Consider the following 22,534-nt stretch of genomic DNA (forward strand, 5'->3'; position numbering starts at 1 on the left):
AATTGCCAAAACCACCCAGGGCAACGCTCAAGCTCCAGGAAACAGGACACAGGCTCAGCTGGTCCCTGAGCCGACCATTTCACAGCTCATCTGGGCCACGAGAGCTTCTGCTGCCCTGCTGGGGTGAGGATGAAGCTGAGACAGCTCTTCCCATCCTTTTCCAGGACCCTCCAGCAGCACACTGTGCAGCCACTGCACTGATTTCTGCAGGAGAAGCCCCCCAAGAGCCCTCCCTGCTCATTCTGCACTCACCCTGCAGGTGATGGGAAGAGCTCAGGGCATTTCCTGGCACAGCAGCACCCTGAGGGACAGGGGCAGGGACAAGGGACAAGGGGCAAGACAAGCACTGCCCTGGCTTGGTGACACCTCCTGGCATCTACAGCTCCCCTCTGCTCCTGCCCTTGGTGGCCTGGGGGTCCTGTCTGCCTGTCTGCCAGCACCCAAGGGTGCCTCCCTGCCCTGCCCCAGCCTCTCCAGGTGTGCAGTTGGTTCAGCAGACCCAGCTGCATTCCCAGAGCTGCTCCCTGTTTGCACAACACAAAGGAATTGAGGGAAGGGCTGGTGCCGAGCATGGGATCGGGTCCCAGGGGCTCCACCAGCTTTGGACCAGGGGGGAAATGGAGGGAGCCATCCTCCAGCCAAGATGTTGCTTGTGTACACCTGTGAGACCCATCCTTCTACTCAAAACACTCCTTCAGGCCCTCCCTAGCTTTGTCCCTGAAGGTGGAGTCTCCCAAAGAACCCTGGCAATTCTGGATGACATTAAAGGCCCAAATCTGTGACCTGCCAGTCTGACTCACTGGGGTCACCTCCAGCACAGCCACTGGGGTCCCACAGGGCACATCAGCCATGGGGTGACAGCTCTGGCCCGGGATGCTCACGGGGTCTCGTGTGGTGGCTGTGTCTGCCCACAAATCCCTGTGTCCATCCCCAGTTCCCAACAACCCTTCAGCTCTTTCACTGTTGGCAAACCAGAGAAGGAATCCACAACCAGAGGAGAAGCAGGCAGGAATCCATGGAGTCCCACCTCCCAAACCCAGGTATTACCCCAAAAAGCGCCTGCTCCCCCTCCTGAGTGGCTGCTCTGCTGACAATTAGCGAGTGCTGACCTTGCAGTCAGCAGAGCCAGTCTCCAAGTCCTGCCGAAATAATGATAGCAGAGCAGTCAGCCTCAAATGGACATCAGCTCCCGAGGCACTATTTAATGAATAAATCCAGGGAAAATGCGGGCTGACTCCACATAGGTGCCCTGAAGCCTCCTGAAATTTGCATGATGCTCAAAGAAGCCGCCAAAGCCCGGTGCCAACCTGCCTGGTCAGATCGAATTTATCTAACTCAGAGCAAGATCTAACGCAATTAGAAACCCATTTAGGCAGCCTGGGGACAGAGCCTGCCTAACCTCAGCCTATCCCAGCTCTGAGCCCATCCAGGAGGTGCCATTTGGCTTTTCTTTGGGTGAAATGAAGATGGGCAAGGAAAATACAGAAATAAATCATCGGAAGGGTGAACAGTAAAATCGAAAGGGGTCATTATCTTTATGGAATGATGTCTAAATTGGCGTGGCCGTGCTGTCCTGGAATGCCTGTCACCATCCAGCTGATAATGGAGCTATTCTGGAGATGGTTGGTGTGGAGTGGAAATTGCCCTGGACGCAGCAGGAGGCCTCATAATCACGTTAAAACCATCTGAAGATCCCAGGGAGACAAAGCTTCCGGAACCGGGAGCAACACTTGAATACAACCCTCGAGGAATCCAACAGCTGCAGAGTGGGAAAATAATGCTGGGAAAATAATGAGCTAATCTGGCTCCCAGTTGCACCCAGTGGAGCTGACAGGGAGTGTTGAAGGCTCTGGGGAGGGCAGGGGGTCTGAAGCTGTGGACTCAGGACTCTATTAAAAGGAAGGGAGATAACCAGGAATGCTTCCATGGAAGCCTTTCCACAGAAAAGCTGTCAATTTGCTGAAACCAGATCATTATTCAAGCGAGCTCCTTGTTTCAGGGTTGGGGTGTGGGGGGAGATCTTTGCTGACACGTGAAAATGAAAAAATGATGCTCTTGCAAAGGTACCTTTCACTTCAGGACTCCAGCCAAGTATTAATTATGGAGCTCAACTCAAAAAGGTCAGGCAGAATCATACCTTTAGAAATCACTAGAAAAAAAATATTTATATATAATATGTATTCTGATTGATTTGGGAAATAGGGGGAAGACCTGTCAATTCCTCCTGATTTGCTTTCAAATTGAAAATTTTCCTCTGAGGGCAAACTTGTTTTGCAACCAGCTCGATTTCCACAGGAGAAGGGCAGCAGCTTTTCCTGTCTGCCCGAGGAATCGTGCCTGTTCCCGAGGTCTGGGCACCCACACACTGCAGAGATGGGCAGAGCCCTCACTTTAGTGGTCTGCACCTCCCAATGAATGGTGATACCAGGTGAGGCAACCTTCCTTTGGAGACATCGAACAGGTAGGACAAGTCACAGGAAGGCTTCTTGGGGCCACTTATCTTGCCTGCACTGCCCCAATCCCCATTCCCACTGGCAGGGACCCCTGGGATAGGTGAGCTCCTCAAATCCCAGGATTGCCGTCACATCCTTGGCCAAACCACATCCTGGCTCCAGACAAATTTCCAGCACTTTAGCAAAGATTTCTGAGGTCTCTGGGCAAGAGACACCCTGATAGTCCCTAATAAACTGTGATCCACTTGAAATCCTTGGGAAAAAAAACCACCCAAGCTCCTCCAGGCACTTACAGAGCCTGAAATCACAACACCCCAAAAGGTTTCGCCCAGCCTGAATGAGAATGAAGGGCCCTTCAAACATCTGAAACATGAGTTCTGCTTTCCACAGGGCTCGAGTGCTTTTGATGAACAAGCAGGAAGATGAATGGATGAGCGTGAGAGGAACATCTCACATCGCTGCAGCAGGACACTTCCAGCAGGGTCTCAGTCCAGAGCTCAGCCACGAGGTGCCCCCAGCACGGCCACATCTCTGCCAGAGCCTCCCAGACAGCTGCCCTGAGCCCCGGGGAGCTGGGAGGATGTGAGCACCAGGCCATGTGGGAGCAGAATAGCTGCAGGCTTTCAGCTTGCTGGGGCCTTTCAAGATATCTCCAAGGAGCTGAATCAGGGCACGCTGCTCCGGAGCTCCAGAGCGGGAGCAGCTCCCAGGGAGAGAGGAGGGGACTTGCTGCCCTCCCCACAGGATGGCCCTGAACTTTGGTGGAACATGCCAGGATCCCCGTGCCACGTGCAGATAGGAGATCAGAGAGGTGTTTTGCAAGCCAGGAGGAGCTCAGAAGGATGTTTACATCCCGGGGAAGGGGCATCTTCAGGGATCTCTGGGCAGGACCCACAAGGCCGGGCTGTGAGTGCCAGGAGGATGGAAATGAGGAGGTGCTGGAGCCTTCCCCTGCTCTCCTGGCAGGTCACAACCCACACTCCCACCACAAACCCACCCACGCTTCCCTGCAAGCAGCTGAAGGGCTGAGGCAGTAAACAGCTTCCACCACACAAGGCATTGATGCAAAACAACCAGGAATGTTTTTTAAGGGATCTGAGGGAGTTGTTTTCTTTCTGGTCCTCTGCCTGACCTCCTCTTCCTCTCGAGAGGGTTGGGTTGGGAATCACACTGGGAAAATAATGCCTTTACTACAGGTAGGAAATGGAAACCAGGTCCTCAAGGGTGCAGAGACCTCCAGAACAGTTCAGAAGGTCAGAGAATAGAATCATGGAATGGTTTGAGTTGCAAGGAACCTTAAAGCCCATCCCACCCCCTGCCATGGCAGGGACACCTCCCACTGTCCCAGGCTGCTCCAAGCCCAAATGTCCAGCCTGGCCTTGGGCACTGCCAGGGATCCAGGGGCAGCCACAGCGGCTCTGGGCACCCTGTGCCAGGACCTGCCCACCCTGGGGAATCATTCCTTCCCAGCATCCCATCTAAATCTCTCCTCTTTCAGTTTAAGAGTTTTCCTTGTCCCATCACTTTCTACCTGTGTAAAATCTGTCTCCATTTTTTTGTGGCTCTCCTTGAAGTACAGAAAGGGTCAGGACAAAATACAAGGTCAAGGAAGGACCTGCTGGGGGGATGAGTCTGAGCTGCAGGTCTGACTCCAGGGGTGAAGCCAAGGCTGAGCTTCACCCAGGCTGGACTGGTGGATTCTGCAGCCACAGTCAGAGGTGACAAGAAAAGTGGCACCAAGATGCCAGGGGTGACCTCCACACCCCTGTTCAGTGCTCCTGTGCCTCAGCCAAGCTGTCTGTGCTTTCTGAGCTGCTGAAGGGTCAGGGCACTGCAGGAAGAGCCTCTTCTGGAATAATCTCCCCTGGCCATCTTGGTTTCTCCCAGGAGCAGAGCTGGGTTGTGCAATGGCAGCACAGCTGTGCCTTGGGGATGGGCCGTGCCCAGGGCTCCTGGCAGGTGCTCTCACAGGTCAGGGGTGTGGGGATGAGGGCAGAGGGGCAGGAAGGTGATTTGGGCCTGGCACAGGCTCAGCATTCCAAAGGATGTGCCAACCAGCGGGAGATTTACCAGGGCACCACGGGGCCTGAGTGTCCAACACCCCAGAAACCACACAGGGGCTCTTTGGGACCTGCCCTGGCACAGTCCCACACAGGGGGATTCACTCTGGGGGTCCTGGCTGGCCAGCAGCTCCAGGGACACCAGAGCACAGCAGCCACCCCTTTGCTGTTGTCCCACGGCTCCCAGGGCAGCCCTCCCCAGCCCTGACACAACTCCAGCCACTCTGTGCCCTTTGCTCCAGGCACTCCTTAGCCCTCGTTCCCTCCACAACACCTTCCCTGGCCTGTCCTACATCCCACACCCTCTCATTACTCCAGCCTCCTTCCATCCCATCCCAGAACATCCCAGCTCTGTCCTCACCTGGGAACACCCAACCCTCCACCCCCTCCAGCTGCATCCCACCCTCTGTGCCTCACCCACCCACAGCCTGGGGGTGCTCCGTGGGCTGAGGGGCCACCGAGTGCCTGGGGACACGCAGGGACCACGGGGACACTCAGGGACCACAGGGACACGCAGGGACCACACGGACATGCATGGACCACACGCTGTCACAGCCCTGGGTTCTGCCCCAGGGTTTGGGTGTTGGGTGAAGCAGCCTGCAGGGCTGGGCCCCGCTCCAGGGAACAGCACTGCAGCTGAGAGCCCGGCCGAGCGGGCAGAGCAGTGCTGGGAATATCAATAAGGGAGGCTTGGAGCGGGCGGCTGCACACACAGCCAGGGCTTTCATCCCCCAGGATCCACAGCTCGGCCGGCAGAGCCAGCCAGGGGCTCAGCCCTGCTCTGGGAGGGCTCAGTATCCCTCTGTACTGGGGCCAGCACGGTCAGGAGAGACTGGGGAAAGCCAGGGTGAAGGGAGAGATCAGGAGAGAGGGTGGGGAGGAGCAGACACAGTCGTGAAAGAAGCGGGAAGATTTGGGGAGGATAAAGGAGGAGTTCCCCAGATCCAAGGAAAGGCCAACGCTGGCTCCAAGGGCATCAGGCACGGGAGAGGCTGAGGCTGTGAGAAGGGAGAGGAAGAGGAGGGCAGGGAGGAATGGCAAGAGGGGAACTGGGCAGCGCTGTCACCCAGCCCCATGTGGGGAGACCCAGGCACGGAGCACAGGCTGGGTGAGCCTTCAAGGGAGAAAGGACGAGGTCCCAGTGCTGGTGGGGCCAGGGACTGCCAGGCAGGAGAGTCCCGATGATCTCCTTGACAGGTTAGGGACAGGAAGTGCCTCTATCTCTTTGCAGACACCGCTTACAGAGTTGTCACCTGGCCAAGGCTGCCCACCCTGCTGTCACCTGCTGTCACTGTGTCCACATAGCACAGCCCCCCTCTCCTCAGGGCTGTGCACTCCCTGTGCCACCTCCTACCACAGTCCAGGCTGCATTGTCCCCACTGCCACCTCCTTGGGGACAGGGGTTTTACTCCCGGGGCGAGTCTCCAGCTGCATCCCCTGGATCCCCTACCCCTGACACACAGTGTGTCCCTTGTCCCCTTGTCACAGACCACGCTCCCCTCCGTGCCACCTCCGCAGGGTGCTGGCAGTGAGCACCACCCACGCACGGGGCGCAGGCTGGGTACACCCCGCTGTCACCTCCCCCTGCAGCACAGCCTGCGCACACCCACGCTGCCTCTGGCTGCACATCAGCCTCTGCCAGGGGTTGCTCTTCTTCCGTGGCTGGAGCTCCTCATTTTGAGGTCCCAAATACCCCACGGTGCTCTCACTCCCTGCCATCAACCCAAGTCCCCAGCACAGACATGCCAGGAGCCACCGCACCGTCCTGCCTTGCCTGTGGTGCCCTCAGCATCCTCCCAGTGCCCCAGCACAGTGCACGACCCATTCCCCACCCTGTCCTGTGCTCCCTCAGCTCCCCCAGGCACCCCAGGGATGCTCACAAGCTGCTGTGCTTTGACACAGCCAGTCTTCCAGCAGATCCAGGGATCTGCAGCCCCTCAATGACACCTCTCTCATTCGATCTCAGCCTGGCAGAGCCAAATCTGACCTGAGCCCAGTTGATCCCAGGAGCAGGAGCTGATTCACAGTGCGGAGGAACTGCTCCCAGCACAGCGTCTCTCTGAAACTGGGGAAAAGCAGGGCAGGTCCCCCATGAACCCTCAGTGAGGCTCCATCTGCACCTCCTTGCTGGATCCATTTATCAGCTCATTCCACGTGAACGACCTTGAGAAAACCCACTGACCCAGGACAGTGGGAGACTTTCCCAGACATCTGCCAGCACCTAAACCTGCAATTTATGGAGACTCTGAGCTAAATTCTCAAACAAGACGATTTCATTTCTGTCCATTACAGCTACAATATTCCTCTCCTCCCCTCCCGCAGAGAGTAATTAATGCTGCACCGCACCCCGAGCCCGCGGGCAGGTGCAGGAACCGCAGCTGAGCTCGCTCAAGTTCACACCACTCCAGCGCCTTCCCGAGTGGTGGGGGGCTGTAAGGACCCGGGGCAGTTCTTGGGAAAGGATGTAGAATATCCCCTCCCGGTAAAAAATGATGGAGCCTGGGAGCCAGGCAGAAGAAAGAGCCGCTCCCCACGCCAGCGCCTGAGTTCTTACCCCGGGTTCATCAAAGAGCTGCTGAAGACAAGGAAGGAAGGGAAACTCCTCTCAGAAAGTTCCCAAAGGGAAGCAGATAGCAGGGCTGAGCCAAGCCCCCAGACTGCCCGCCCAGCCCTGCGGGGAGCACTTATTGAGGTGGTTGCCGGTGTCTCCTTTCCTCCTCTGCAGCCATCACATCTCCCCGCGGGTCCCAGCCCTGCCTGCCCAGGAGGCCCAGACACTTCCTGGATGGTTCAAGATAAAACCTTATGCTGTTAGCAAAACAAACGAGGAGGCTGTGAGAGCCAAGGCTGGCACAGGGCTCAAACCACCGAAGCCAGAACCACTGGTTTCCCCGGCTGATCTAATCTCTCCCAAAGCCAGAGCTCCTCGGCCCCGGCAGCCTTCTGAGGCCACTGGAGGCCCTGGGGAAGAGGTGAACTGGTGTGACAGGAGCAGGGATGGGTGCCCCAGTTTGGAAGAAGAACCAGGAGAAACAAGAACAGGTGGCCAGGGAGGGGGTCTCTGAGATGGGATATTGGGATGGTGGGAAAGGGGTGTTGGACTGTTCCTGCCTGCCAGGATCCATCTTTTCTCCAACCAGGTGGAGAGAAGACCCTGGGTGAGCCCCATGGCATTGGCATCACCCCCATCCATCCCGCCAGGAGATCCCATACGGGGCAGAGCCATCTGGGTGGGGAGCAGGACCACCCAGCTCCAGCGAGCCTTCCTGAGAGGATCTCTCCTCCCCATCACCTCCCAGGGTGGGGGAGCACCGGGATCCGGGCGCTGCTGACATGCCAAGGCTCCATCTGCAACCGCGTGCGCCCTCATTGCAGCACTGCGGCGGGCGGGAGCCGCGGCTGCCAGCCCGCGCCAGCGGGATTTGGGTCAGCCTAGCCAGGCACAGGGATCTGCTCTGCACGCCCCGGCTGTGGGACCTGGGTGTGGCTCAGGAGGATGTGAGGATCAACCAGGAGAAGCTTTGAGGGAGGATGTTGGTGCGAAATGAAATGAAATGAAAGCTGGGCGGGCTGGGCCGTGGTTCAGACTGCGTCCACATCCACATATGTGTGTGTGTGTGTGTGTGCAGGTGTTGGGAAGCCTGTCCTGAAGGAACATCTTCAGAGGGCCAGGTAGTGACTGGACATGGGACACGTCAACCTGGGGATGAAGGGTCAGCACCATGAGGCCTCTGGACTGACCATGCTGGGGTGTGATGGAGGGTTTGTGGAGATGGCTGGCCCACGTGAGCATCATTTCTGGCCTCCACAGGGCCCGAGTGCTCCAATGGCCAAGGACATGGAAAATATGCCTGGGAAATTGCTGGGAGTGAGAGCCTCCTCAGGGGCAGCAGGGAAAATAAGGCACAACTGGTCAAAAATAGAAAACTTTATTGAAGTCAAATCCAACATGGCAGCTGAGCTCAGCCCCACGGCAGGAGCCCAGCCTGCCGCTCACCGGGGTACAAAGAAGGGGGCAGGGGTCTCACGGGGCACAGGGGGTACAGCACGGGGGGGAGTGGGTGGTCCTCACCCATGGGGCCCCAGGAATTAGGCAAAGCCACAGGCACTCGCTCCCCCTCTCCCTCCCTGGCTGGTTAAGGACAGAAGTGCCAAAGCAGAAAAGTGGTGCAAGCTCCTAAGTGGCCAGACAGCCCGAGAAGAAGGGTCCTGCAAGCTCTGCACTCAGCCCACGACCTCGTGGCTCAGCTCCAAGCTCCAGTGCACACCAGCGAGCAGCCAAGACCTGCCTCTGCCCTGCCCTGCACGCAGAGAACCCCCCGGCGACACCAAGAGCAGTGACCCGACCGCAGCAGGCTCCCAGTGCCCCTCTCCCTGGCCCCAGCACAGCCCCAGGGCCGCCACACGGACGGGCTGTTCCTGTGTCACCAGGATCTGCAGACCCTCTCCCGCAGAGCCACAGCTCCAGGCCTGGTGCTCGTGCTAAGGAAAGCCCGGATTTCACCGCGCCAGCTGTGGCAGAGGGCCCGTGCCTGGGGGAAGCAGGAGCCTGAGCCTGGGAAAAAGGCAGAGCTTTGCTCCTCCACCCAGCCCCACCTGCCCGGGCAGCCACAGCGGGCGCAGAGCTCCCTCTGAGGCACCCTGGTGCAGGGATGGTGGCAGGTTCAGCCACACCAGCAGAGCTGGGCTGGCAACAGTGAGGCCAGAGCCTTCCCAACTGCTGCCTGGAGCAGGGCAGGGCTGGAACCCAGCTGTGGCAGGAGCAGGACCAGTCCCTCCTCCCCAGGAGCCAGCCCAAGAGGAGGGAGGGATGGGAGGGTGGGCATCGCCCTCCTTGGTGCTCTTAGAGTGGTCCCCAGAGGGGACACAAGCGTGTGGCATTCCCTGCCCGGAGCCCCACATGCAGAGCCACACACATGCAGTACCCTTCGCATCACCATCACCCAGGCAGCGCCACCAGGACCCAGCCCCGGGCGCTCTGACAAGGGCTCAGACAGTTTTTGGCCTCCCCCACACCTCCCCATCCCCTCCCTGCACCACGCCCACGCTCTGTAGCTGGGCTCCAGGGTAGTCCAACGGCAGCACCCTGGGCACACATGCAGGGCTGGGGGCCAGTCCTCGCTCACTCCCACACCTCTGTCCAGATGGCTCCCCGGTGCAGCGGGGGGGCCGCTGCCGGCCTCAGGATGAGCTCTCCTACCTGCTTGTTGGTGTATTTCTGGGGGTTGGTGCGGTAGCTGTAGTCCGAGTACTGCTCGGAGCCCGTCGAGTTGTTGTCCCCGGTGCCAACAAAGGTGTTGGTGGCCGGCAGGTCCTGCACCACTTGGTGCTTCTTGGAGGCGGAGGGTGACTGAGGCTGCAGCTGGATGGAGGGCAGCGGCGAGTTGGAGCGGTAGTGGCGGCCCAGGTCCGGGCTGCCCGGAGGGTAGTTCAGGGGCAGGTGGATCCGCGGGCTGTCACTGACAGAGTCGTTCATGAGGTTGAACTTGAGTGATTTCTGCAGCCCCGTCTCCTCCTCATCCTCCGTGGGTTTGGGCGGCTTGGGAGACTTGCTCTTCTTCACCTTGCCCTTGCTCTTCCCACTCTTGCTGGCCTGCTTGGGTGCATACAGGTCCTTGGTCTCCTTCTTGCCTGCCTGGTAGCCGCTCTTGGCCTCGCGCTGCCGGCAGTAGCGCACCAGGACCACCAGCACGATGACCAGGGTGACGGCCACGATGCCGGCGATGACCCCGAAGAGGATGTTGCTCCGCTGCTTGCTGCGCTCGTACTCAGGGTCGCCGGCGATGTCGATGTCCAGCGGGGTGTCCAGGCTGTGCCCCACCAGCGTGTCCAGCAGCGTGCGGTTGGCCAGCGTCTCGTTGACGTAGAAGTGCACCAGAGCCGTGCCGTGCCGAGAGGGCTTGCCCTTGTCGTTGACACGCACGACCAGGCGGTGTAGGCCGTGGTGCTTGCGCAGGATCTCCTTCTCCAGGGTGATGTCTCCGCTCTGCGGGGAGATCTGGAAGAGCTCGAAGGGGTTTCCTCCTGTGATGCTGTAGATCAGCTCGGCGTTGATGCCCGAGTCGATGTCCTCCGCCTTGACCTTGCTCACCTGCTGGCCAGGGCTGGTGTGGGGCAGGATGTGCTTGTAGGTGGCATTGGAGGGGGAAGTGATGAAGGGGGCATTGTCATTCTCATCCAAGACGTTGATGGTCACCCCCACGTAGGCAGACCTGGGGGGATCCCCACCGTCCACTGCCTTGAGTCGGAAGGTGTAGGTGCTCTGCTGCTCCCGGTCGAAAGAGATGCTGGAGAGGATGGTGCCAGTGCCATTTTGGATGACAAAATCCCCATTGTCTTGCTCCACTGACAGCTGGATCCGGGCATTTTCTCCTTTGTCAGCATCGATGACCGTCACCATGCCCACGGGGCTGAGGGGCGGCATGTTCTCCATCACCGAGAAGTTGTAGCCACTCAGCATGAACTTGGGGTCGTTGTCATTCCTGTCCATGACGTTGATGGCCACAGACGCTGTGCCCTGCTTGCTGGGGCTGCCCTTATCTTCTGCCACCACCAAGAACTCGTAGCGTTCCCGCTGCTCTCGATCCAGCACCGCCTTCACCCGGATCTCCCCGGAGTCAGGGTCAATGGTGAAGGCGCCCTTGGAGGAGGGGTCTGTCACCAGGGAATAAACCAGCTGGGCGTTGGAGCCACTGTCAGCATCAGTGGCACTCACCTCCATGACCAGCTCATCGGGCTCATTGTTCTCAGGGAAGGCCACCTCAGTGAAGCTCTGGCTGAAGACAGGGGCGTTGTCGTTGACGTCCATCACCTGCACCTTCAAGGAGTTGGTGCTGGAGAGAGGCGGGTTCCCTGAGTCCACGGCCACAATCTCGATCGTGTACTCCTTCACCGACTCATAGTCCAGCGGCGTGGTGGTCTGCAGGAAGTATTTCTTCTTGCTGTCGCTCCCTGTTTCACTCGCCTGGCGCAGCTGGAAGGGGACGTCACCAGCCACCACGCAGGTCACCACAGCGTTTTCACCCTCATCTCGGTCAGACACCTGCACCAGAGCCACTGCTGTCTCTACTGGCACGTCCTCCGAGATGTTGGCCATGCCATCCTGGTGGGTGACCAACCCTATGCCCCGTATCTCTATGGAGGGCGCGTTGTCGTTCATGTCCTTGATGGTGACCACCACCTGCGTGCGGGCGCTCTTGGGGTTGGCGCCTTTGTCCTTGGCCATGACAGAGAACTTGAGGGTGCCGATGTCCTCGCGGTCGATGGGGCCCTGCACGGTGATGAGCCCCGTGGCGCGGTCCAGGCGCAACAGCCGCCGCACCATGTCCGAGGCCTGGTGGAAGGAGTAGTCGATCTCGGCGTTGGCGCCCTGATCTGAGTCGTTGGCTTTCACCTGGGGGACAGAGGGACATTCAGTGAGCAGGACGAGGGCACGGCAGAACGAGCCCCTCCACTAACCGCTGCGGTCTTCCCTGGGGACAGATGGGGGAAAAACCAGGATTTCCTCTTCTGGGGCCAAGGACTGTGGGGCAAAGACCCTGGGACCGGCAGAGCGGCTGGGAGCCGCCCTCAGGCACGGAGGCTTTGCCTCGCTCTTCCGGAGAAACCGGCTGGGCCGGTTGGCTGTGCTCCCCTCCCGGCCGGCTCCGGCATGCAGGGAATCCTCCAGAGCCATGGAACTGTGCCACTGAGACCCAGCCAGCAGCAGGGAGGGACAGCTCCAGCTGTGCCCCCGAGGAGGGGCTGGAGCAGCTGCCTGGCTCAGGTGAGGGTGAGGAGGGAGGCAGCGATGTGCGGAGCTGCAGCAGCTCCATCACGGCATGCGGGGATGCAGCCAAGCAGGGACTGGGGCTGCCTGAGCCCTGCACAGCACTGTCCATCCCTGCCCACCCGCCAGGAGCCCTGCATCCCCATAAACCTGCCTCTACACCTATTATTTGCTTTCTAAAGAAGATGAGGTTTGTCTAACATTTGCCTCCCTAATCGGCTCTCTGAGCAGCCTCTTCTCTGCACCATTTGCTGCTCTGCCGTTATCTTGCTCAGCAGATTTGGATGGAGAACGAAAGTTGTTAAATGTAAATTCCACCTTTTACCTCCACTCACAAAACAGGCGGAAGTCATTTTCCCCCTGAAAGATAAAAGCTGAGCAATGGCAGCAGCGGAGTCTCAGCCCATTCTCCTCCCGGCCATGCAGCTCCCTTATCTGCTTCCAACTCCCTTTCTCCTAACAGTGAAAAATGAATTCTTAAAAAATTCACATCAGAATTAGCAGGCAGATGAGAGCTGGCCGCGCTCCGCTTATTAAGATGGCAGCTGCAGATAAACAGATGTCGACTACTATCATCTCAATGCCCCCTCCAAGCCAAATCCACCAAGATCCAGCCCCTTGGGCTCTCCGGGCCAGTTTGCAGCGCTGTCCAAGACGAGGCAGAGCCCCGCTCCCTGCAGACAGCAGGGCACCTCCGGAGCCACGGCCAGCCCCACGCATGGGCAGCAGGGATGCTCCCTGTCCCCACCTCCCGAGTTTCCATGGAGTGGCCAAGGGAATGCAACTTATGAAAGGGTCCTATGTCTTGTCTGCGGGCAGCACTGAGACCGCACTGGCCCCAAGCCAGACTCCTGGTGGCCCTCAGGTCCCAGCCCTCCCAGTAACCCAGAACCCTGCTCCCCGCAGCCCTGCTGCTGCCCCTCAGCCGTGTCCTGCAGCCCCACCCGCACATCCTGCACATCCTCTCCAACCTCACTCGAGCAGATGTGACATCAAAGGGACCTGCCTGCCCACTGGCCCTGGGTGACACTGTGGGTTCCTCCATCCAACCCTCCCTCCTCCCTGGAGGAACCACGGCCGTGTGGATGCTCCTGGGTTGTCCCTGCAGCCAGGCAGGAGGGGAAAGGGTGACGAGAAGAGTCCCCCACACTCACCTGGAGGACAGAGTGCCCCACAGGGCTGTTTTCAGAGAGCTCTGCCTCGTAGAGGGCCTTCTCGAACTTGGGCGCGTTGTCGTTCATGTCCAGGATGGTGATGCGGAGCAGGGCACTGCTCGCCCGCGGGGGGTTCCCCCCATCCTGCACCTTGATGGTCAGGTCGTAGGAGTCCCACTGCTCCCGGTCCAGGTTCCCCATGACGATCAGCTGAGGCTGCTTCTCCTCCTGGTCCTCGGCCACCTGCAGCCCAAAGAGCTCCTGCGCCTCCGGACCGGCCATCAGCTCGTAGGAGGCAACACCATTGGGGCCTGAGTCCCGGTCCATGGCCAGGGGGATGGGGAAGAGCGTCCCAATGTTGGTGTTTTCGGGGATGGAGAGGGTGAGGACGGGCGAGGCGAAGTTGGGGGTGTTGTCGTTGATGTCGAGCACCTCGATCTGCCCCTCGAGCAGGCGCGGGCTGCTGTTGGCATTCAGGTTGGTGATGGACACTTCGAACTCCAGGAAGCAGGGCTCTCCGGGCAGGAGGTGCTGGCACTCCCGCAGGTTCTCCCGGTCAATGGAGGTCTCTGTGGTGTAGATGTCCCCAGTCTTGCCATCCACACGGAGGTACGGGGCCCCCACTTCCAGCTTGTAGAGGTGCCCCATGTCCGGTAAGCCGTAGTCGGAGGCCAGGCTCCCTATGAGGGTGTTGGGGGGTTGCTCCTCCTGCACTTTGTAGATGGCACGTGTCCCCGAGGCCAGGGCAGGGAGCTGGCAGAGGAGCCACAGGCCCAGGCAGGATGCCAGCGGGTTCATCCTGCGCTGCAGGGGAGCTGGAGGAGACACAGACACCGGAGGTTAGGGACCAGCCCGCTCCCCTGGCTTATCCCACTGCGCCATGTGGGGCCGCACACAGTCCTGGCATGGCTCCCAAAGGGAAGGGGCTACTGGGGCTGGCTCCTGGCAGCCTCCAGTGCCCCGGAGGACCCGTCCCAGCTTGCAGAGTTCCTGCAACGCCCTGCTGGAGTGAGTAACCCTGTCATTGAAACCTCAGCCCTGTCACTTGCAGGAAGCCACTCCTGCCACTGTCCACCCTCTTCGTCACCACACCAACTGTAATTAGACCCAGCGAGGCACAGTAACAGGGTGGACTGCAGGCAGCCTGCTGCCAACAACCCGATGGGAGCCGGCCAGACTCCGAGACAGCTTCTCACCACCCAAACACAGGAGCATTGTCTGCCACCAATGCAGGGGCACTGCCTACCACACACAGCAGGGACACGCGGGCACTGCATGCAGCTGCCAGGGCTGCAGAAACGGGAGCACCAAGTGGGGAGCTCGGCCTGCTCTGCGGGGATGGGGGGCTGACACCCATCCAGCACTGCAGGGATGTGGGGCTGACACCCATCCAGCACTGCAGAGATTGGGACATTGAAGGGATACAAGGCTGACACCCACCCAAGGACACGGGGCACTGCCAGCATACTGCTCCCTCCCATCCATCACTGCCTGCACTGCAGGAACAGCAGCAGCCATCACTTCAGGGACACAGGACATTGCAGGACTGCTGCCCATCCAGCACTGCAGGAACACGAGGCACTCCAGGGATGCCGCCCTTCCAGCACTGCAGGGCTGCAGGGCACTGCGGGGCCACGGGGCGCTGCGGAGATGCAGGGCTGCCACCCCTCCAGCACTGCAGGGCCGTGGGGCACCGCTGTGGCAGGGACAGAGCAGCAGTGCCCTAGCTGCTCTGCCAGCACAGTGGCACTGCCAGTCTTGCACTGCGAGGTACAGAGGCACCACCCACCCGGCACTGCAGGGATGCAGGGGCCCTGAGCATCATCCCTCCCGCACTGCCTGTGGAGCACTACCACCCCCGCTGCCCCTGGCAGTCAGAGGGACACCGGGTCCCTGCCCAGGCTGCGCTGCAGTGCAGGAACCCCCCGGGCAGCCCCCGGCAGTGCCCAGCCCCGGCGCACTGCAACGGCAGCACAGCATCCCCCTCGCTGCACAGTCACTAGGCAACCCCACACCCTGCGCCAGCAGCTCCTGTTCCCTTCCTCACTGCAGACACACTGTTCCTTCCCATTCCCTCCCACTCCAGTCTGGGACATGGCACGCACTGGGTGCCCACCCTGTGCCAGTGCCCACCCCGCTGCTGCAGCGGCAGTTCTGCGAGCGCTGCCCCCCTGCATTGCAGAGACACCCCTGCACTGCTGCACCCCTGAACCACTGCCCCTGCCACTGGCACCTCCTTTCCGTGACCACACACTGCCCAGGCCGTGCCAGGCACACTGCCAGTCCCATAGACTGTCCCCTCCTGTGCCAAGCCTCATGCCCTGCCACCAAGCCCCTGTCTGAGGCTGTGCTTGGCCATCAGCTTTCCCGTTCTCTGGTTTCTGTTCTGGGAACACGTTTTCCGCCTCCAGGGTCCAGGAGCACCCACACAGCTTCTGCTGAGCTGTGAGCATAAAGGGGCTCAATGCAGCTCACTGGCATCCAAAACCCAGGGATTGGGTGCCCTAAAATTAACAGCCACAAACATCTTCCAAGGCCCCACAGCATCGCCCTGCTCTCACCGCTCCCATTGCTCCCTCCCTCCATACTCTGCACCTGAGGATAAGCAAATGCTCCATGGGCAAGCGCTCCATCACCATCCCCCTCCGCGGTGCCACACAGCAAGAGCCCAGTTCCTGGTTTGCCTGGCATTGCACGGGCCATCAGCAGGAGGAACACCCTGCACTGTCCTCCTTGGTACTGCCCACAAGCCAACAGCTCCCAGCCCCTCCACCCCTCTGCTTCCCCATGGACACGGCACATGGAAGAGATGAGCTCTGCCTCTGCAGTGAAAATACATCTTCGTGCCTGGAGAGGAGACTGTGGCCCTGAAGCCAAGCTTGCCTCTGTTCTCTTGTCCTGCCACTTCCTTCGTGTGCAGAGCAGAGCCATCCCCAGCTGGCTGAGGCCGAGCACAACCGCCCCCACTGGCACTGGGATGTGGGATTCCAGGAGGAAGGGATGAGCGGAGAAAGACCTCTTCCATCCCTGGGCCAGGCTGAGGATGGAGGAGGTCAGGAGCCGAGCAGAAACACAACAGATCTCTGCATCAGCACGGGCAGTGTGTGCACACACGCGTGTGCCTGTGCCGGGTGTGCACCGTGAGCACTCCAGGGTGTGCACCTGCCGGCACTGCTGTAGGGAAAGGCACACACATCACACCCTGTGCAGCTGTGTCACACAGGGCAAGGAACACATCCCTGCCTGCTCTGGGCCGTGCCCCGGGTGTGAGCTGGCGCTCCTGCCTCTGTGTGTGCCCCACACGGTGCATGTGCCCCGGCACCGCTGCCTGTGCATGTGTGTGGTGCCACCCGAGCGGGGACAGTGGCACCTGGGTCACACTCGTGCCTGCCACACCCCCGGGGTGTGCTCACACCGACCCCCCACACCCAGCTGCCTCCACGGGGTGAGCCTGCCCTGAACCCCCTCAGCCCTGCGCTCCCATTGGGGATGGCTGTGAGTGGGAGCAGGGAAGATGGCCAGCTCCAGCTGCTGGGAAAGGGCTCCCGGAGGATGCCCGGGCTGGGAGAGGCACCATGCCCGCTGCTGGGTGTTGTTTGCACTGGGCTGTTTGCACTGGGCTGGGCCCTGGCTGCCAGTGACGTAGCCACGTCCTGACTAAACCCGGTGCGAGGTGAAAGATCACAGGGAAAGGGGAAAGTCTCAAGGCAGTGCTGATGCCTCACACGGCTGAGGGAGCTGGGAGGGAGGGCCCAGCAGCTGGAAATACCACAAGCCCTGTGCCAGCCTAGAGAAGGAAGGGTGTCACCCAAAGGTGCCAAGCACCCAGGATTTCTGCTCCAAAACCAGAGCTGGAGTCTGAACCCAAGCCCCATTCCTGCAGGTGAAGGAAGGAACCCTGCAGAGCAGGGAGGTGGGAGGAGGAGAGGGCTGAGAGCCTGAGGGGCAGTTCTGGAAGGCAGGAGGGGCCCTGGACTCAGCAGGATAAGGAATCGGCAGGGTCAGGAATCCTGCTCAGCACCCAGGGGTGCAAATGACACAGCGCAGACGTGAGAGCCCAGAGCTGGGCGTGAGGAGGAGGAGGAGGAGGAGGAGGAAGAGGAGGAGGAGGAGGAAGCCTCCACAAGCACGTCTGTTCAGGAGACACAGGCTTCCCAGGGACCAGTCCAAGGCACCAGGCTATTTTCCCATGGGATCTAAGGACCATCCCACACTTTCTTCTCTGGTGCCAGGCACCTTTTTCCAACCTGCTGGCAAAGCACAGAGCACTTAAAAATAAAAACCCCTCCCAAAACAACTATTCCTCCACACACACAATTCTCCCTACGGGGAGAGTGTGAGAGAGACTGAACCACATGAGAGAGGCGTTAGTCACGCTGCTTAATGCATGACTGGGAAGCTCTCGGAGGACAGTGGCATGCAAAATCCGACAGAATTCAGCCATCTCCACCAAAAAAAAAACAAGCCTTAATGAGAGAGAGGTTATAAAGCGCCGCGAATTTAAGCAACTGCTTGAACAAGCCTGTGCTCCCTGTGATTCCCACAGCCTCCTGGCCCCGTTCCACGGGAGGCAGCACCGCTTCGGGAATGGGCACCAAAGTCCAGCCTCTCCTTGCTCCCAACGGCTGATTGCGTGGCTCGGAGCCACGGCTTACAAGTCTGTCCAAGCCCTGCACCGAGCACACAAGTGCTAATCCCCCGCCCCACGCTCCCCCCAGCCCTGCTCCGACACCCGGAGCTGGAGCAACATCCCAGCAAGCGGCACACAGCTCATCCCAGCCCGGCACGGAGACCAGGGATCGTGTCAGCCGAGAACACGGCTGATGGTCAGCCCTGCACCCAAGGCACGGATGGGCTGAATCCTGGGTATTCCGTAGCACGTCCCAGGATTTGCTCCAGCCCCGGCTGCCACTGCGGCTGCTCGGCGTTTCTGCAGGCTGGGCCCGAGCGCCCGGAGCCAGAGCACCCCGCGAGGAGGAACCCCGCTGGCCTGGCAACAGCGTCACCCCAAAATCACCCCCGAGGAGCTGGGCAGTGATGAAAAGCTGGCAAAGCCCAGGGCCCTCCCTCCTCATGCTGCCTTCTCCTCATCCCTTCCAACTCTAGCAGCCAGCGAGGCAGAGACCTGTCAGAGCCTCCCTGGAGTGGCACCCGCCATCCTCCCACCCGTGGGTCCCCCACAGCCACTCGGGGCTCCTGTCCCCTCCCGCTGCCATCCCACCCTCCACCCCGGCTGGAGACGGGCCCCGGGGGAAGACAAAAATGTCGCGGGCCTGAAACACCCCGGCAGGGCCGCTGAGAGCCGGGCACAGCAGGAGCAGCTCCGCTCCGGGGGTGCAGCCGGGAGGGCTGGGGGGACCTTGGGGAAGGGGGACAGGGTCCCCTCCGGCCTCGCAGCGCGCCGGGGGAGCCGCTGCTGCCGGCTGCGGCGGCTGCGAGAGAGGATGGAGGCCGAGCTCCGCTGCCGGCCGCCGCGGCCGAGGCTCCCCGGTCCCCGCGGCGCTGCCCGGGCTGAGGCTCCGGCTGCCGCCGGCTCCGGCTGCGGGCGCGGAGGGGAGCGGAGCCCCCGCTCCCCCAGGCGGCTCCGCCAGCCCCGCGCACACGCACAGGGACACGGACACACACACGGACACACGCACGGACACACGCACGGACACACGCACGCAGACACCCGTGGAAAAAACCACGGGAGACGCTCTGCCGGCACCGGCTTCGCGCTCAACCTCGCGTATAGGGAAAGAGGGATCCTTCGCGGCGCAGGCACGCACAGCCCGCTGACACACTCGGAGCCCGCTGACACACTCGGAGCCCGCTGACACACTCACCCGCAGGCTCAGAGCCGGCTGACACACTCACCCGCACGCACAGCCCGCTGACAAGCTCACACTCACACACAGCCCGCTGACACACTCACCGCCCGCACACCCCGCCACAAGCACACAGCTCCGCACACAGACACACGCACCTCACTCGCGTCCCCGCACCCCGGTGTCACCGCACCCCACGCGGACCCCCGCGCCCCGCCGCGCCGCCGCTCCGGCTCACGCACAGCCCCGCTCCCAGCCGGCTCCCGGCTCACCCGCAACTTCTGCGGCTCCCACGCAGCCGCGCAGCCCGCGGGCGCACACACCCAGGGCTGGACGAGGGACACACACCCAGGGCCACCCCCACGCGGAAAAATAAACACCCCGAAACACGCGCGCACCCCCCGCCACAGCCGCCCTCCCGCAGCCACCGCCCGCCCTGCGCGGCTCTGCGCGGGGCTGGCCGCGCTCCGCTCCGCTCCGCACAACAAGTGGCAGCGCCGGGCAGGACCGGGAGAGGCGGGAGCCGCCCCGCTGGCCGCGGAGCCCCGCGCAGCCCGGCGCGGAGGGGAGCGGAGGGATGCGGGATGCTCGGCAGCGGGATGCTCGCCAGCGCCGCTCCCGCCGCCGCCCGGCCCCGCGCTCCCGCACGGCGTCGAGCTCCAGCGCGGGGCATCCCGCACCCCCCCGCGGCTCTGCCTGGCTGCGGGCGGGGGTCCAGGCCCCCCGCAGCTCTTACTTGGATGGTGCCGGCGCTGCGCTCCGTGCCGAGCCCCTGCGCGCTGGTCCCGCGGCGTCCCCATCGCCTCCTTCCCGCCGGGACCGGGCTCCCCCCACCCCCCCGGCTCCTCTCGAGCGTTATCCACGGATGAAAACCAAATTTAAAAAAATTAAAAATTAAAAAAAAAAAAAAAAAGAAAAAGGAAAAAAAAAGGGGGGAGGGGGGGCAAAAATATATAAATGTCCCGTGGGAACCGCCCCCCTCCCCGGGCCGGGGCTGCGGCTCCTCCGGCGGAGCGGCGGCTCAGGCTGGAGGCAGCCCCGGTGGGCAGCTCGGTCCGTGCCCGCCTCCGTCCCTCGGTGTGTGTGAGGATGTGCAGGGGAAGCGCAGCGCAGGCACGGCCCCTTCCCCCCCCGCCCGCCGCTGCCTCCGCCTCTCGCCGCCGCCACGGGGAGGTGGAGCTCCGGCTCCTTATCAGATCCCGAGCCCGGCCGGGCTGCCGGGACGAGCGGGCAGCGGCTGCCGGGCAGAGCCGGCCGGCCCTGGGCTGCCGCCACCGCGCCCAGCGCCGTGCCCGTGGAAAACGGGGGTCCCCGCGGCCCCCAGCGCCCCCTCAGCCCGGGGACCCCTCCGCTCCCTGCCCGCACACGTGCGGCTCAGGTCTCCCTTTTCACTCCCCTCTCGGTGCTCTTAATAATTAATTGGCTCATTTATTCTTCCAGCCGGCGCTTCACAGCCCCACAAGCCCCCTGCGCAGGGCCAGGGACCCGGCCAGCGCAGCCGGGAGGGTCCCTCCGTGGGACCGAGCTCCCGGGGGCTGTCCCCACCCCAGCGCGGCCCCCCGGCCCAGCAGGGCTGCCAGCAGGCTGCACAGCTCCTCTGCTGGCTGCGGTGGTGGGGCTGGAGTGGCCGCTGTGCCCTGCCGGCACACCTCGGTGAATCACGGCTTTATTTATTGCGGGGTGTCGGGGCGAGCAGGCACGGAGCACCTGCGGCTCCCAAAGCACCGGCGAGTTCCCAGCGCCCCCGCGATGCCTTCACAAGCTGTTCTCCCTCAGCTGGCTCCTCAACCCGGCCCCTCGGCTGGCCGAGCAAAGCCCGCGGGGCCTGGGGACAGCGTGATCCGGGGCTGTCCCTTCCCTTGCTGCCTCCGCCGCCTCCGTGCTCCTGCAAGGAGCGGCCTCGCTCCCTGCCGGGGGCTGGAGCTGCAGCCCGACCCTGCCAAAACCCTCAGCACCCTCCGAGGGTCGCGCAGCCCGTGGCGCTGCCCCTCACCCGCCTTCCGGGCCGGTTGCGGCGCGGATTTCTCGCCAGGATGCTGGAAAGTCCTTCCCGCTCCGCCGCAGCGAGGATGGGAGCGCGTCTCCCCGCTGAGCTACGCCAACCTGTTGCGCAGCGCCCTTCGCTGCACACATGCTCAGCTCGGCTGCATGACTGCACCATCTAGAGGCTGCGCCTGCCCGCTCGGAGCAGCCCGGCTCCATCTCACCCCCTAAATCACCCCGTTTTCCCCCCAGAATTGCCGTGCTTTTCTCCCAAATCTCCCCGCTTTTCCCCGGCAACAAGCGGGTTGAACCCGTGGCAGGGCTGCCTCCCGCTCGGCAGGAAAAGGCGGCCGGGGAGTCATCCCTCCCGATGGAAACCCGGCTCTCCCAGACTTTCGGCTCCTCCGCGTCCGTGTGCGGGGTGTTTTTTCCGAGTGTCAATTCACATGAAGCCAATTTAGCAGAAGATGTGGAGTGAGAAGGCAGGGAAGGTCACAGCCCACCTTTGGGGCAGGGAGAGGAGCTGTGGGGTTTGTCAGGCTGTGCCCTGCTGATCCAGCCTGAGCTGGGCAGGGACAGGGGACGGAACGCTCTGTAGACATGGGGAGATTTGATGGATCGGTGACTGGCAGCCCTCCTTGCAGGGTCGGAGAGCTGGAGCAAAGGGAGGATCCGAGGGAGTGACCCCGTGGATCCGAGGCTGCCCATGAAGCAGGGACAGCAAACTTTAGAGATTGCTGGGGACCAAAGGTTTGCATTTCACAAGAGTCACGGGGCAGTCGATCCGCAGCAGCACAGGGAGTGCCGGGGAGCTGGGCACCACATGGATCACTGGATGCCGCTGATCTGTGGGACACTGGTGACTGTCACCTGAGCCTCTGCTCAGACACGTTTCTGAAGGACAGGTGCAGGCTCTAGGAATGCGGGTGAGAAGTGTCCTGGCACCAGGAACCACCTCTGTGCAGCCCAGAGGAGCCTGGCAGAGCCCTCTGCAGTGGCAGCAGCACCCATGGCCCGGGGAGCTGGGGGATCACCATGTGCAGGCCATGCTGGCCTGGCATCCCAGGGCTGCCTCATCCATCTCTGCCTCCCTTCTCCACCCCACGGCCTGGGAAAGCCCCTCCCAGAGTGCTCCTTGCCCTCTGACAACACAAGGAGCTTTGCCATTCCCTGTACTTCCTTCTCCTGGTGTTATTGTAGAATCCCAGAATGGTTTGGTTCGAAAGGACCTCCAAGACCATCTCATTCCACCCTTCCATCTGGCAGGGACAGCTTGCCCTATCCCAGAGTGCTCCAAGCCCTGTCCAGC

At 61.6% G+C, this 22,534-nt stretch overlaps 1 protein-coding gene across 4 annotated transcripts in view; it reads right to left on the reverse strand.

Moving 5' to 3' along the window:
* PCDH1 (protocadherin 1) overlaps window positions 1-21,444 on the reverse strand; it is a 56,642-nt gene extending 35,198 nt beyond the window's left edge. Inside the window, exons 1-3 of one of the 4 annotated variants that reach the window (XM_063413231.1) lie at window positions 21,240-21,444; window positions 13,436-14,250; window positions 9,714-11,906 (exon numbers count right to left, since the gene is read on the reverse strand). In XM_063413231.1, the coding sequence (XP_063269301.1) occupies window positions 9,714-11,906; window positions 13,436-14,250; window positions 21,240-21,444 (3,213 nt within the window). The other 3 variants (XM_063413229.1, XM_063413228.1, XM_063413230.1) reach the window with 3 other exon arrangements.
* Between the last annotated feature and the right edge of the window lie 1,090 nt (window positions 21,445-22,534).

This window comes from Prinia subflava, chromosome 16 (assembly GCF_021018805.1).
Source record: "Prinia subflava isolate CZ2003 ecotype Zambia chromosome 16, Cam_Psub_1.2, whole genome shotgun sequence".
Lineage (NCBI taxonomy): Eukaryota > Metazoa > Chordata > Aves > Passeriformes > Cisticolidae > Prinia > Prinia subflava.